The 17064-nt window shown below is 38.3% G+C and overlaps 1 protein-coding gene across 1 annotated transcript; it reads right to left on the bottom strand.

Annotated features, from left to right (window-relative positions):
• Positions 1–4611: 4611 nt before the first annotated feature.
• On the bottom strand, positions 4612–14665 carry LOC139116006 (solute carrier organic anion transporter family member 2A1-like). The gene is made up of 9 exons (XM_070678496.1): positions 14527–14665; positions 10072–10880; positions 9524–9844; positions 8768–8932; positions 7891–8107; positions 7357–7516; positions 6158–6348; positions 5775–5839; positions 4612–5296 (listed from the first exon to the last, which is right to left on the bottom strand). The coding sequence occupies exons 2-9, from the start codon at positions 10874–10876 to the stop codon at positions 5049–5051; spliced, it is 2172 nt and encodes a 723-aa protein (XP_070534597.1). The 5' UTR covers positions 10877–10880; positions 14527–14665; the 3' UTR covers positions 4612–5048.
• Positions 14666–17064: the final 2399 nt, after the last annotated feature.

Genomic DNA, 17064 nt, shown 5'->3' with positions numbered 1-17064 from the left:
TTCGATCACGTGCACCATCATGTCAAATTATAATTAACACAGAAAATGTAGACATGTATTTTGTGCGGTATCTGGGGTAAGTACAGGCATATTAAGAAAAAATGGAGTCACACTGTAAAGGGACTATAAATAGTACACTCTGTATGTGGGTAAATGGTAAATTATAAACGCAAGATGAAAAAAAAACTATTTGAAAATACGTGTAAATGGGTCGATACTGGCACGTGATAAATAACTCCTGTGTATTAATCATGAATTCTCCAAAATTCTCCCAGTATTCTAGGGCCTAATGTTATCTTTTATTGTTCGGCATGCATTCCGCTTAGTTGAATGTATGACTTATTTTACAGCTAGCTATCATGCATTAATATCTCAGTTCCGAAGTGTTTTTGTGTCACGAGTCATGCACAGTCGTAGACCTATCAAACGCACAAGCACTATTGTCTTTACCCAAGAAAAATATGAACCGAGGTAGTCAAGGAATGTACACAGTCTGTGGTTTAAATGCGCAGTTGAAGCACTGGGCAACATTCCAGAAGTGGTACGGCCACGAACTGATGATGAAAAAAGGCATAACATACATACGCAAGTCACTGTTTTACTTACCAACATATATAGTCCAAATCAAAATGTAATAGTTTTTTGTTTGTTTGTTTGTTTGTTTTTTGTTGGTTTTTTTTGAAATGATTATTACGACCATCTGTCACTGCTGATGTCTGTATTCTATCATGTGTAGCTGGTGATAAGGACCGGTTAGCTGATGAATCTAAATAGATCGCGTGCGTGTAGAGTTCCGAACTTATCGATCAGATAATTTGTGTATCATATGCAGTTTCAAGCCCAGGTAATTAATCAAAGGCATGTTTATTTTCCGGGTTTACTTGCCATTTCTCAAATATTTACAAACGATTAGAAAAGCATAACCCCTATCGACGGTATGGTAAAACAAAGTCAAAAAATGAAAATGACTTGCAGGTAAAGAAGCAAATTTGATATGACAGATATCACTTGAGCTAATATGGCAAACCTGGTCCCCCGTAGTTATGGAGAACGTTGTCGATGTTTGGTGACAATCATAGATCTATACATCAAAGCGATGTTGATCAACGCGGCCAGGACTTTTCCGACTTCAGGTTTACAAGAAAAGTCCTCTTGTTTCGCTGGGATAAAACACAAGTACATCGGCAAACGAATGTAACGGAAAGCTGTCATCAGTATGATAAAATAGTGTTCCAACATGCTGCTTGATGATGTGGATAGATATGAACCGAGAATTTTTCTTTGGATGCACTTTTCAATCAACAAATTATGCATTGTTCCTTTGGCGTATACGTTTGTTTTAGGGGCTGATACTTTTTATTATTCTGGGTTTTTTCCGATTTTTTTTATTTGAAGGTTTGTTTGTTTGGTTTTTTTTGGGGGGGGGGGTTAATCTGATTTATGATCAGGTGGAGTTTTCCAATTTTGGCAAGTGCATAAAAGAAGAATTCTCAAGCTTACGCTAGCCATAAATATTAAGCATTTCCTAATGTCTCACGTTCCTCCACGAATTGTGATTTAAACCTGCTACAAATTGTGCAATCTTGATAAGTTTTGTTTCAATAAAAACTTAATGTTATGAAAATGCTTCTATTGAGACCGGCAGTTAAATTTGCAGCTACTGTATCATGAGCCTGTTGCCATTTTGTATCTCATTACATATCTTTATTTCACAGCTTTATGCGTGACAAATTAAATAACTATAGTTTTTGGAAGACCTTAACAGAACGAATAGGACAACTGATAAACTACGTCAAGTACCAATTTTGAAGAAAAAATAGTTTCTGGCACAGCATTAGAGACGGCAATCGATTTTTTATGAATAACTAATACCAAATATATGTATTATATATAAGATTAAACGTCACGTAGGAGGGCTTATTGTTTGAGAGCTTCTTCATTAAATGATCGTGCGAATCAATCAATCAATCCATTATAACGTACATGTGCATGCACTGCTCTGATAAATGGTACGTAAGATATTCAGACAGAACAAAAATATTAGAGTTAATCCCTACAAATGGCTTCCATGTAAAAAGTCTTTACAGTTCGAAAGTGGTAACTCTTTTCCACTTTGAATTATATAGTTTGAATATTGATAATTTTGTGTTTCTCAATTTAAATTGCTACGTGTAAAAGCCATAGCATACAGTGAGAGAAGACAACATACTTCTTTTTGATTTAATATACAGGTCCTTCATCTAGACTGTGAATAATTGCATGTTCATCACACACGTTTTCTTTTGAAGTACACAAGAACGTGTTGATAAGCCAGACATTAAAGTTGCCGACCCAATTAATCAGTGTTCAGAAAAGCAGGAAAGATTTTCTGGTCTTTTGAAAGACAGCGGTCAATTGCATTTATGCTTACTTGAAAGAGGTCATTTACTGGCAATCTACGTTCTGGCACTAGTGATCCGTCTCTGCCAAGACTACAACCCCTTGATATGTTTTTCTTACAAATTAGGGACTTGTCTCACCTAAGACCAGAGAGACTTTCGTGTTTTTCTAACCAGTGATTAAATGAATTGCATTATATGCTCATAGACAACAAAAAGTTTCTTTATTTTGTCAGATTTTTTCTAAGTATAGCAGAAAACTGATGCATGAGTTGTGGATTGACCATTGCTTGTGGTGCGTGGTCCACTGAGCGTGAAGCAAGCAAGATGAATTCGCTGACACGAAAGGCACGCAGACACGAAACTCGCGACAGACGAGAGCACTTTAAATATTTCAAACTTTCTCCCACAGCTTTCAACACAGATCCCGCCAACAGCCCCCCCCCCCCACCTTCGCACTGGGGAAAAGGATCAATACAACCACAGGCTTTAGCATATCCTTGGAAATGGGGAGTTATAAATCATGCTGTCACTACCACACACTGTATCGTCCTCGGTATCAGAACAACCGTAGTCAAAATTGGATTTCGATAAATATTTTGAGGTGATCAAAGTTGACAAGGAAGCTATTTCTGAAATTAGGTTGAAATTCGAAATGAACAAAATGTGTCAAGTGTCGTATTTGACTTGGATAATGGTTTTATATTTATTTTTATTATAATTTTTGTTCCTTCATAGACCATCGAGAAAACATTTGTTCCAAATGGATTTTAATGCACTGCCACAATTCTTGACAACAAAACATCGGGCATTATACGTACATTCTTTGTTTACAAAGCAAACAGCTAGGCATTTCTCATTTCCCTATTGTAAAAGTAACAATAAATTCTATGGTGGTTAATAAGCTCTGAATCCCCATAAGTTATACATTTTCTGAAAGCCTTGATAGAAGGAAACGTTCGGTAACCGCAGTGTCACCATTGCTTACATGACTATCACATGAAAACTAACTTGCATAATCTTTCCCTTTCCCTATCTTTTGTCTCAGTACTTCAAAATATCTGACTAAAACTCGCTAGAATGCAAGCTGTCACAACGCTATTCCAAATTGTGTCTCAGATTTTTTATATCTTGCTATTTTTGGAGCACAATTTTAAAGGATCAACTAGGGTTAAATTCACTGCTCTGGAAGTTTTTTCTGGCATAAAAATTGTTTTGGAGGCTTTAAAGAGTTTTGAGACACTGTCGAAGATCCTCAGGACAGCATTCACACAAATTTCAGCCACATATCTCAAAGCATTGAAACAAACCACAGGGAAAACGAATTTTTCAAAGGTTATGCAAAGTACCTTTCACGTGATAGTTATGTAAACAATGGTGAAACAACAGTCTAGATGAAAAGTCTGAATGAAATAATATATTTTTCTGTATTATATCGTCATTTACCGCCCCTCCAACGACCGGCTGATCCAAGGACGGTGCTTCATTAATGAAAGCCAGGAAACTCAGGGACGAACACTGCTAACTACAATAAAAAAGCAAAAGCACCTACAATCATCCCTTTAATTTAGATAACTCCTCCTGCTTTCTCATATCAAGATCAGGTACGATTCCAAATCCCTTAGATTAAGCTGACTTTTTTACCCATAGAAATCGCCATCTTGAAACATAATACTGAAAATGTATGTATGTATGTATGTATGTATGTATGTATGTATGTATGTATGTATGTATGTATGTATGTATGTATGTATGTATGTAGGTAGGTAGGTAGGTAGGTAGGTAGGTAGGTAGGTAGGCAGGCAGGCAGGTAGGTAGGTAGGTACGTATGTAGGTATGTATGTAGGTATGTATGTAGGTAGGAATGGATGCTTTGCTTATCAATTTTTTCGGGCTACTTCGGCGAACTTAGTACCGATAATATCCAGCAGATAATTTGTGGTATCATATGTAATTAGCAATCCAGGCACTAACTCATCGTGCTTATTTTCTATGTTTATTTTCCATGTCTCAAATCTTTGCAGCTGATTCGAAAAGGAATACCTCTTTTGACGTTAGATTTAATCGTACAGGCAAGCTCGGTGTCGGGGCAAAATAATCATAGAACGATAATGACTTCAGTTATAGAATTATCACATTTGATAGGAAGATATCCATTGCGCCAAAAGACCTGACCCCCCCCCCCCACTCCCCCGATATCAAGAATGAAATCGATGAGTCATGACAAAGAATGTAATATACATCATAGTAATTTTAATCTACATTGCCAGAACTTTCCGGGTGTCAGGTTTCCAGAAAGAACTTCTTGTTTTGCTATGAAAATACAGAAGTATATCGACAGCCGAATATCAAGGAAATGGATCAGTAACCATTGTGGCTGCCTAGGGGGTGTTAGTCTGGGTGGTAACTGTCCTAGAACCTTATCTACATGTACATACGATTAAAGCCTGTACAAATATATTCAACTTATTCCCTATAAATCGTAATCGTAATTAAAGTTTGAAAAGTAGTTATACAAACTTTCTTCCGCCCCAAATGATATAATTTGAAAATTGATTACTTAAACGTTGCTTAATTTAAGGTGATATCATACAATTAGACGACATAGTTCCCGCAGATTTTATGTGGCTACTCAGCTTTTCAGCCACTTTAGGTCATGTTATCTGGAATCTACTTGGAATCTACTGCGGAGTCTTGCAATTTCATGGACTTTTCTCGTTTCCTGAGAGACAGCCAGAGGATGAGATACATTGCTATGGCGCAGATCTTGAACACGATCTGGAATATCAACATTTTCAATCGGTAGTCAAAGAGGTCGTACATCCAACAGGTACTGAAAATGCTACATTCTGATACTCCCCAGAATAAACACGCCGAGTCGATGACGTAACCCATATAAAGGGGCGTAGGCATCCAGCCTGAAAGAAATATTGATATAAAACGAAATTGCATTGCTTTGATGGTTTCCTTTTCTCTGTTAATCTTACCATATTCCTAAAGGGTTGTTTTATCCACCAGTTGTACAAAACTAGAAGTTAATTAATTTATTGTTTAATATTTCTTGCTTTTTACAAAGTAAATATTTCACAGTTCCAAACATCACTTTTTTCAATCATTACGTTAAGTATGCACTAAAGGAGATCTGCCCGAAGCAAGTAGTGTTGTTCAACAATTGCCAGAATTCAGCTGGAATAAATCCAAAAGAATATTGCGATGAAAACATAGACTACGATACCTACATATGCATATCGCATATTATATGTAGTCTCTGTCGTGATAATAATACATTACACATTTATCTAACACGGTTTGCACCTCAACTGTGCTACTTTGATGCCCAGGTACATTCGAATTCCTTTACATCAAGATTTCAATGAAGTTATTGAATTGCCTTACCGATTATTTGGGCGAAGAACTGTCGTATACCGACGGCAAATGGTTTGTCCTCGGGCGCAACAGCGCTGAAAAAGGAAAACCCTTTCGCATAATTGAAAATGCTGAAATTCTTCTCCCTACTATCACAAAATGACTATACGGTCAGGCAATGAGCACGCGCATGACTAAATTTAGCGTGCTTTTCGGAAGGGTCTGATCTGCATGACGGACTGGTACATATTAAGACGGGTAAATACACTGATTTACAGGAATTCCGTTTGGATGAGACTCCTGCTACAAATAGAGGGCACTTGATTTTCTCAGGTCTATAGTTTTTGAGCGTCATTTTAACTCACAATGACGATGATCACAAAGACGATAAAGCTGGCAAGAGATCTACTCACCGTAAAGGAAGTACGATGAACGCGGTGACAGGTAGCGCAGACATGAAACTCGCTGCAGACGAGATAACTATGAATATCTCCAGCATTCCCCCGCAGCTTTCTTCACAAATCCCACCGACAGCCATTCCCTCCTTGACAGTTTCCCCTTCCTTCTTGGCCGCAGGACCGACACAACTGCAGGAGCTGAAGTTCTGAAACAGAAAATCGGTACTTTTGAATTTGACCCAGCTCAGACTATATATATCCATGACAATGCTGTGGTCTACTCATAAACAGAGGTTAAACACATGTCAGAAGAGACGATCACCTTGAAGAGAAGCTAATATACAGTTTTTGCGAGTGACGCAGAAGCACTTCTCATTAACAGCATTCTTGTTGCCATTAAAGCCGAACAAATGTTCATAGCAATAATTAAAAGGTGGCATCCGTGCACTGTACTCGAAAGTTAACGCTTTGCTACATAAGGGGGAGACAAGCTGATGATTTCTCTATTAGCATAATATTTGAAAGGTTTTTTTTGCCAATATCATATTAAACGCAAAAGGGTCTTTTCGTCAAGTGCTAGCATTCCGACATTACAGTCACGTTAAGCTTTAATCTTTACAAAAATAGGTCTGCTTAGAGTGAACACAGGACTACTATAACAAGGAAACCCATTTTCTATTCAGTTTGCATTCTCTTGAGCAAACAAACATGTAAAAGTATGGTTCATGCTTTCCTGTGCCCTATTACATATGGAAATAGCAAAAAAACCGTCAGTTTATTTGTATGAAAAACTGTCTTTGTTTTCTTTTACAAGTGTCCCCAAGAAATATTCATATGCTCGTCATTGCAAGTCCAAAGTATTTATGCAAATGTTAACATGTATTTCGAGAAGTACGGCCATTTTAAGAAACACCGATAGTCAAACATCCAGTTTAACAAACTAATATACGATCACTTGTCATACGTAGGTAAGACGGATGGCGAAATAACTGATGTTTCAAAAGTCTGTATTGATGTATGGTAAATGATAAATGTGTCAAGAAAATATAAAACAGTTATAGTAATTTTGGACGAATTGAGATTCAGACAGTGAATTATTTAATTTTTTTCGTAGATGGAGTTAGTTTCCTTCTATTTCTTCATTATATGTGATTTCTATTCATATCGTGTGTTCATGTTAGACCATATTATTTCAGGTTAATCTCAACGGGTACCTTTGTGGTTATGGCTTCAGTACATCCTGCGAAACAAGGCGAGTAATACGTCAGGCCGTCACTGCCGCACACTGGATCGTACTCGGTGACAGAACAACCACAGTTCAAATTGCATTGCGATGCAAGATTGGATTGACCTAAGTCGACGATGAGACTGTTTCTAAAAGGAAGTGAAATTACACAGAATTTGACAAACTATGCCAAATAACTTTCGGCAAACTTTTCTTTGTCACCTTAACAACTGTCAAAAACCTGTCAAAATGATAGAAAAAATCAAACAAATAAAAGATAGACTGACTGACTGTGAACATGAGCTAATATTGTCAACCTCAGATCTTTGTTCCCTCTTCTTCTTAACGACGTTTTCAACAATTACCTTGGAATTTTGAAAAACCGAATCTATTTTAATTTGACATTTTGGTTCGGCCTATCTTTGCACTGTAGAAAGAGAAGAAAGCGATCGCAAAGTTGTATTTATACCACGCAGGACACCCTTTTTCTAAAAGCCCCTTGAGCATCCAGAATATCTCTTACCCAACTGATGAATTTGTCATGTCCGAGTAGTGAACTGATAACCCTGCAAAGGTGCTTTGCTCACAGGCCAAGAACAGCAGCGGGATCGGCAGTAACACGTTGACCACTCCTAATACCACCAGAGCTTTCGCTGTCGACAATGGCGATAGTTTCAAGTACCGCATGACCAGGCCACCGACGAGAACGCCAAGCGATGTTGAGAGTATCAGAACAACACCTTAAGGGTATAGTAAAAAGTAAGAAATAAAGTGTTGAACACGTAAATTAATAACAAAGACCAAACCATTAAATATACCTTGTAATGACTCTATCCTTTAAGTTGTCTTCTGGTTTTCACTCTCTTGCGAACGGGTTGACGTAATATACACAGTTGGCCTACGATGGGCAATTGGCATTGCAGTGCAATGGGCAGTTTAGTTTAGTGTAGTTTAGTGCAGTATAGTGTAGTTTAGTGTAGTGTAGTGTAGTGTAGTTAGTGTAGTGTAGTGTAGTGTAGTGTAGTGTAGTGTAGTGTAGTGTAGTGTAGTGTAGTGTAGTGTAGCATAGCGTAGTGTAGCGTAGCGTAGTGTAGGGTAGTTTAGTGTAGGATAGTGTAGCATAGCGTAGCAAAACGTAGTGTAGTGTAGTGTAGAGTAGTGTAGTGTAGTGTAGTGTAGCGTAGGATAACGTAGTTTAGAGTAGTGTAGTGTAGTGTAGTGTAGTGTAGTTTAGCATAGCGTAGCATAACGTAGTGTAGTGTAGTGTAGTGTAGTGTAGTGTAGTGTAGTGTAGTGTAGTGTAGTGTAGTGTAGTGTAGTGTAGTGTAGTGTAGTGTAGTGTAGTGTAGTGTAGTGTAGTGTAGTGTAGTGCAATGGAAATGTTAAAAAAGCAGTAAGACCTGTCAGGAATGCTGCTCTTGCGGCAGAGACCTGGAATTGCACCTCAATATATTTGGTGAAGTACGTGAGCACACCAGAAAGTATGGCGGTCTCAATGCTATAGGCAAGGCATACAGACATCAGAGGCACATTGGTGAAGAGTCGACGAACCGCCGATGGAAATTCTGGGAAAATAAACAAAAGTCATTAGACAACAATTATTCTTATGTATTGACCCTTTTATTAGAATTTTATGTTATATTTCATTAATTACAACATATTCATCCCAATTACATTGTATTCATATTCAATCACAAAAAATACCAAAGATATTTTAGACAGACGAGTTGACAGAACTAAAATAGTCGTCAATAGTATGGGAAATTACACACATGCAAGCTTTGCTTGCAAGTTGAACAACATCTATATTTTAACATGATATTAGAGTGTAAAAGAAAGCTCAAAAGGCTCATGCGTACTTATGCATGTGAACATTTCAGGAAAGTTTGACAAATCGAGAGAGCAGATAATTTTTATTGACATGTTGCAAACGAGCAAAAAGGAACCCAGGAATCGGGTACTTCCACAAAGTTGCAAAAACTATCCATTTCGCCTAACTTACGACTGCTTGTAAGCTAAAAGTTGACCATAAAATTAATGAACATTGAATGAATCTACGAAGCTAAGTGAATTTAGGCAAAATATACTGTTTTGTGCAACGCCACCGTAAGTTTTCGGAAAACTTTAACAAGGCAAATACAATACTCTACTTTTACCTTTAATGCGTCTCATAGCCTCTCGTGCAACTTTGGCGTCGCCCTCATCCTTACTTGACACTACCGAACTTGTGGTGGCATCTTTTTGTCGCACTTGAGGAAATCTCTTCGGCAGAAGTGTAATTGGGATGGCAACCACGAGCAGGAGGGCGCCGTTAACGAGAAATCCCAACCACCAAGCGCCGACCCATCGTGTGTCGGACGGGTCTATGTCGATACTGGACATGTTGACTCGATCGAAGTCGACATACAGGTCAATAAACAATGATGAAAAGGGGAATCCAACCGCTGGTCCGAAACTAAACATGGTATAATAAATGCCTAATTGGATATAAAGAAAACAGTTTATTAGGTTTATTCAAGTGTTTGTTTGTTTTTATACTCAGTTTCTGTATTCTAAAGAAATGATCGATGCATGTGGTTAATAGAGTTTTACCTCTTTGAAACTTTAGCTATTTGAACAAGATATCGGGGTTGATCAATGTCTGAATACAGTTTACGTAAACACTTTCAAGCAGCACCTATTTTGTTATCAGCAACTAGCTTACCTAGGTAGAGCGGGGCTTTCAGTTTACTGGCGCCATCGTCTATGTAGGCGGGAGTCAGAATAAGAAGAGGTGTGAAGAACACTCCGACTAAAGTATGAGCAAGTAACAAGATTGCGGCCGTTTGCACACTTTCCCTTTCGTTATCATCAGAAGTTAAGCAAGTGTCGCTCGCATTACCGAGTATGTCACCCGATGACGTGCTGTAACTGCCCGAACACATGGTCGTGTCATTCGTTCCAATTACTACGGTCGAGTACTTGTACGTGCCCGATAGGAAATGCGCCAACGACACTGAACCCTGAATCAAAGCCGCGAGGAGTATACCAACACCAATGAGCCGAGGACGGTGGCTATCCGGTCGACTGAAGAACATAGATGCGAACACGATCGTTATCGCGCACGACACTTCATATAAGGTAGCATTGAGTCCCATCAACCCACTGTCCAGGGAGTACCGTTTCTGGATGCTCGTCATCCCGCTCAGAAAGACACTGAAGTTGACTGTTAACAGGAAGGAGGCTACGCAGAGAACAAAGAATGCGAATTTGAAATCGGCAAATATCTGAAGACACTGCGGCCGCCAGCTACCTATGCCAAACATCATATCTGGATCTTCCTGGCTCTCAGGCGAGTTGATGACATGACCGCGATCTTCGAGTTGAAAAGGAAGAAATGGAACATCTTCAACTACCTTGCCGCTTTCTTGTTCTTTTTTCCCATCCCTATTTAGCCGCTGTTCTACGGCTAATGATTCCCCCTCTCCCGTAAGATCTCTGATCTCCTTTTCATCGTTTGCGTTTTCCATGTTTCTGAAAAAAAGAAATACATTTTCGTGTAGGATTTCATGACATGACAATGTACGTGAACAGAGCCTCCAGTATGATCGTATTTCGGTTTTCTTATACATTTCTAACAAAAACGCAATGCGCTCGAGGATAGATATTTTGACTTGCAAACTTTTAAACTTTTTATATACCACTTGTTTGGTCTCATTTAAATTTGAAGTTCGTTAAGCAATCAAAGTTTTTGGTCGGCTTATTCTCTCTCTCTCTCTCTCTCTCTCTCTCTTCTCTCTCTCTCTCTCTCTCTCTCTCTCTCTCTCTCTCTCTCTCTCTCTCTCTCTGGTCAGTAGAATGATACTTGCAGCGTACAATTTGTCAAGAAAATTCAATGGTATGATCAAAATACTCAAATGAAACACAGTTATAGGGAGATTTGCATGGTGCGATGTATACTTCATCATGTTTTGCAGACGTATCGTGTGACCCAAATCATCACATGCACAAGCCAAGTTTGTCGTCTCCGAACAAAAAATACGGGATTTATTCTCTGGTCGTTCTACGTAACGACAACCCGCTTCTACGTCATCAATTTTGGTGCGTCGGACCTTTTTTTTTTTGTCGATCTTCGGTGTGCTCGTAAATATGTAAACAAACAACATGGTGGCCGATGTTTCTCCCACGATCAAAAGTCATGTGATGAAATCGATATTTTCACAGACTACGACATTACTAATCAGAACAATGTAAACACAAGAGTGTACCGCCTGTATATTCCGAAGGAATTACGTGAATAATTTGCGGAAACAACGAACTCGAAGCTGGTCGCGTATACCGTGGGTTCCGTACGCATTGCAAACAGGGTCAGGCGCGACGTTTACAGTGTTCGCGCCGTCGAGATTCAGTCGATATTTGTTCCCAAAAATAGCGTATCTTCGTCTGTGATAAATTTCTAGGACTATGCTATCTTTGAAATAGAGTATAACTTTGCGGAAGGTACCCTACGTGTAGACCGAGAGCTGTCATTTGCTCCACACGAACGAACGTGAGCACTAACGCACACGACGGACTACTGGAAATGATTGACAACTTGTGCACGGCGTACTGATATTTATTCCTAAAAGTAGTTCAAAAGTTTAAACGCGGAAGCGTCATGGAAAACTTATTTTATTTTGCAAAAAATAACGAATTCTTAGCTTGTGCATGTCATTAGTATATTATTCCCTAATTATTTTCTTCGTTCAGCGAAGGAAAATACGAGTGACGTAATGACAGTGTCACCACGAGTCGAAATATTAGAGAATAATATCTCTGTGTAATTTCATCGTTATATAATTTGTGAAAAAGCGATGAATTTGAGAGTGTACAGGTCTTGCTATTAACTTTTGTCTCTTCATGTAAATGTCACAGTTGGGTTGGTTTAGAAATCACTCATGATGGAGTACAAGTAAAAGGTTTTAAATATAACCGTGACGATGAATGAAATTAACACACATTTTGTTCAAATCATATCCATCATATAAAATCTATTTTAATCACCTAAAAACTTGTAGAATTCGTAGAATACTGTTAACGTTATTACTCTTACCGCCCACACCCCAGAAATGCAGTGTGGTCACCCGCGTTGTTTACGCGGCCCAGTTTTTCTTCGTGGCATTGATTTATCGTTGAGTGACGTCATTATAAAAAATGTTGGGAATAGTTGCATGTTTTACTTCAAGGGTAGAGAATGCTCTTGATATATTCTTAATATTATAACTAAGAGCAGAAGCATATGACGTAACACATTCACGTACAATTTAGATGTGCAAACTAATGTTAATTTCAGTGGAATGGGCTTTCTTTCTCATTGATGTGTACTTGTTAAGGTAGTTAGCGCCTCGAAAGTGAAAGACTTTTGCTCAAACTTTCCTCAAAGAATATTTCAATCATTCTCTTTCAAAATCAAGAATAAAAACCGGGGTCGCTGTGCAAATGTTGGAACTAGAGAAACAAATTACTCAAGGTTTATCGATGTTTGAAATTCAAAATAGCCACCATCCCTGTGTTAATTCTATGGAGAAAATGTAAAATTTTTGATTTTCGAAAAACTAAGCCGGTAAAAGGTTTTCTTACACCAAGAGCTTTAAGATGAGCCCCCACAAGCGCTAGATCAGAAAAGAATTGAAAAAAACTTTGAGAGTCCGAATATCTGTCCCCGAGGCGCGTTCTACCTTAATCAACTTTGATTGGCAACGCCTCTCTAAAGTACAGACATGAAGACAATTACGAACAGGAGGCATACACGTTGACCATTATTCCATACACTTCAGTGTAATCACAATTACATTCATTGGTACAAGAGTTTCACTCACGTCCAAGCTCTCTGATGTTATGTACCTCGGCACATGGTGCTCAGAAGCGTGGGTAACAAATAATGATTGCCAAGCTTATGTAGATGACGAAATGCCTTTACCTGTCTGTCAAAAATACAGACAGTGTCTGAACATGTCTGAAATAAGACAAAGTGGCCTTCATCATTCACAGACTACTTTCACACGGTACATACTCTGAATAACATTGGAATGCCGGTAAATATCACTTTTATTCATATTATTTAATAGAGTTTATTTCAGTGAAGTTATATCCGGTTGTTTTGCATGTTAAGAGACTATTTGTCAACTGAATCGACTGTATATGTTTATTGCTTCCATAATTCTTTCCGGTTTCATTCAAACACCGAGGCTTTCAAAACCGTTATACAAAAGTATAGTTTCATAGCTTGGATTCCAATATGATATTATATGTGATTTTATATCGCTAAAGACTTGGCTTACTATACCAACGTAGATCATACAGAACTTGTCTTCTTTACGTGTTTATTGTATGAAAACCTGAGCTCAGCGCGCTTATCGGTTCTGGAGATCGTTTTAAAAACACTATAATTTCGTGCAATTGCTAAGCACAAGAAATTGTACGTACTGTTTCGTGGAAATCTTAGAAAAGTAAGTGATCGCACAGTTTAGTTTTGTTGCCACATGTCAATGCACAATTTTTTCCTGAAGTCATGGATAATCGGGTGCATCCCGTTCCTCATTTATATTTTGTTACAGCTTTTGTTGCTTAAGGTAGTATGCGCCTCGAAAGTAAAAGAGTTAAATTTTTGCCAAAACTTACAACCATCCTCTTACCAAATCAACAATAAAAATTGGGGGTCATCGTTCAAAGTCTAGAACTGGCCAAACAAATGGGGGGAAAATTTATTTTTGTATTTTCGAAAAACTAACACGGTAATTCTCCAAGAGCTTTAAAATAACCCCCACAAGCGGCAGATCAGAACAGAATTGTAGAAATTTGAGAGTCCGACTATCTGTTCCCAAGGCGTGTTCTACTTTAACCCTTTCACCACCATGGTTTGTCCCAAATCCATTGTTTTCTATGGTAAAGTTGGACCTGTATACAGGGAACTGGGGGTGAAAGGGTTAATTCCAATATCACATTTGTCAAGAAATGGACCTCGCGTCTTGTCCTTACTGAGACCGAGGAATTGGACCAGGAATTGTTATCCACACTGTCGTACACACCGGAACGCATCCGCACAAACACCGATGATTTGAAAAAAAAAATTGTTGTTTTCCTTCCGCCTCCAATATATTATTGAAGATGTGCTGATCTGTAAGTTCTACAACTCGCTTACCTCTCTTCCTTGAGGTTGCTCCCGTCACGGCGAGAAGTTATGCTCACTCTGTCTGCCGTTAAGTTTACAAATGTTATGATGAACAAACTTATCCAGAATAAAAACGCTGTCGTACATACTATTATGCAGATAGATATGTCACGTGATTCGGTACACTATTTAAAAACAAGAGTTTCATTCTATTTAGACAACATACCATGAATGGAATTGTTTCCTGTCGAGTCGTCTGCAAAGCATTTCTGTTATTTATATTCTCTCTCTTGAATACAATGCAGAAAATCAGAAAATATCAATACGAGATCACAAATTTATATTATTCTGTGTTATATAATGTCGTCCTTACTTCGTCAATTGTTTCTGCATTTGCTAGCTTTTAATAAGTTTTGTCTTGTTGTGTGATGATTGCTTAGACAGAGAAAGAACGTAACAGAGTGCTTAAGGGAGCCAACATAATTTACGGCTTGGGGTCGAACTCAGAATTTCATTGGAAACTCCGAAATTTCGAGTAACCCCCCTCCGCCAAACATGATGACTTTGAGCAACCCCCCTCCCTCTTTGACTAACTCCCCCAACTAAAAAAAGTTAAATGTCAATACATATATTTGTAAAATGTACAAAAATACAGCAATAGTAAAGACTTTTAAAATCCTGGTTTACCCTGCTAGATTATCATCAGTTAGCTCATGACGGTTAAAAAGGTGAAATCAACAAAGTGAAATTCAAGGTCACAACAAAATATAGAAATAAAAGCTCACGCTCTAACAAATACCAAACCATATAGTATTTTTTTAGAATCTGGATGGGTATCATGACAGGGGTTTCACTGGGGTATCTGACAGGGGGAGAGTGCCAGAGGGCCGGGGGTGTATCCTCTCTTGCGTGGAAAAAAATTGAGAAATTGATGAGCGCGACAGTGCAGTCTGGTGAAATCTGAGAGGTTTTTTCAAGTTGTTTTACCCTAAGTAGTAGAAAATGACGTAGGACACCCCTAAGGGGAGAGCGCGAGTGGGGGTGCCCCCCTCTCGCGACAAAAATTTTGAGAAATTGATTCATTGATCAATTTTTTAAGTGACCCACCTCCGACATCCCCCCAACCCAACCCCCCCCCCCCACCCCAGCTGCAAATAATGACGGCTGCCTGATATGGAGAAAATAACTGATTTTCTTGCATATATTGCCGGAATCCTTTTCCAAAACTACTTCGATGAGAATGTCTGCTATATTCAAAACCGTAGATTTTACTTCCCAAAGTCAGTTTTGAAGACGACCCTGTATATTCGCAAACTCCTCTACGGTTACAGTTCTCTAATGGAGCTCTTTCAGATTGACATCAACTTTTGTGGTGACCTCAGTTTAGAGAACATTAGTTTCGGAGACAATATTTTCTGATTGGCAAACATATATTTTACTTTTTCACAGATGAGAACTATACGTAACACAACACTTTCCTTTCGTCTGAGACTTCATACAATTAAACGGAATGCTTCCTGTTGAATCGTCTGCAATGCGGTATTGTCATGTATATTATCATTGCCAACTTTCATTCAGAAAATTACATAAGCATGTTTCATTACTAGTACTACGTGCATTATGTTGACCTTAACGTTCCCTTGTTTGTTCTTCTGTATTTGCAAATTTTGAATATTTATTGACTGGCTGTCTGATAATTGCCAAGACTTACTAGTAAACAATAACAGACTGTCTTGTATGAACGCTGCATTGATATGGGGTAGTACCGTTCAGTATCCCCTTTCCCTAAGATGAATCAGAAATTTCAGCCTATATTCAACTTTTCTCTTTCCTAATACGGCCCACGTAAGGAAATTCCCCGTTTTGCTTCCAAGCTGAGGTTTTCGAGAATTTAACAAATCTTTCATAAAGAACATTTTGTAAATTAAGCTATGTCACAAAACTAAGCAGTAACTTTCATTTTGCCTTGCATTAAGCTTACTTGTCAACGGCAGTCATACTTAAACCATTGAACAAAATTTTGACGTAAACTAGTACCATAAGAAGCATCACCCGAGTTGAATCTACATATTGTCTAAGAAAACTACTATATAGTGGTAAATGGAGTTTATGTTGAATTTTTCTCTAAGTTTTATGGAGTTTTACCCATTAGGCTAAAAGTTTCAGTTTATGTACACGTATCAGTTTATGTAATCACATAGCTAAAAGACCAGTAGCATTTATGAGTGACCCACACAACCCATTACCAGTGCTTCAAGGGCACAACACCATGTTAGAGTCTCGAAATCATCATTCCACGCCGTTAGTCCAGAAACCGATCCATGGTGGATATTGTTTCACAGATACAAACTATGGTACGACAGAGTCATTAGAACTGTATGTGGCTAGATGAGAAGTTCGGACAAAAGAATTTAAATAATATGGTAGTAGGGTCCCGTTTCAAATAACTGCACTTTTTGTATCATCAACGTGATCATTGAATTATACAATGCTCTGTTTTCTAACATGATAATGAATGATACAGGTACCAGTATTGTGAATGAAACAGCTGCTGAATTAGTATGCAGT

This window comes from Ptychodera flava, chromosome 17 (genome assembly GCF_041260155.1).
Source record: "Ptychodera flava strain L36383 chromosome 17, AS_Pfla_20210202, whole genome shotgun sequence".
NCBI classification, from domain to species: Eukaryota; Metazoa; Hemichordata; class Enteropneusta; family Ptychoderidae; genus Ptychodera; species Ptychodera flava.
This window is presented reverse-complemented; position numbering and strand designations above follow the sequence as displayed.

Bases quoted from the DNA above. Each gene is read 5' to 3' on its own strand.
- LOC139116006 (XM_070678496.1), bottom strand. From the start codon at position 10,876: ATGGAAAACGCAAACGATGAAAAGGAGATCAGAGATCTTACGGGAGAG. The intron at 8,933-9,523 runs GTAAAAGTAGAG...TTATTTTCCCAG, and splicing joins GGCTATGAGACGCATTAAAG to AATTTCCATCGGCGGTTCGT. The intron at 5,297-5,774 runs GTAAGGCAATTC...TATTTCTTTCAG, and splicing joins GTTCTTCGCCCAAATAATCG to GCTGGATGCCTACGCCCCTT.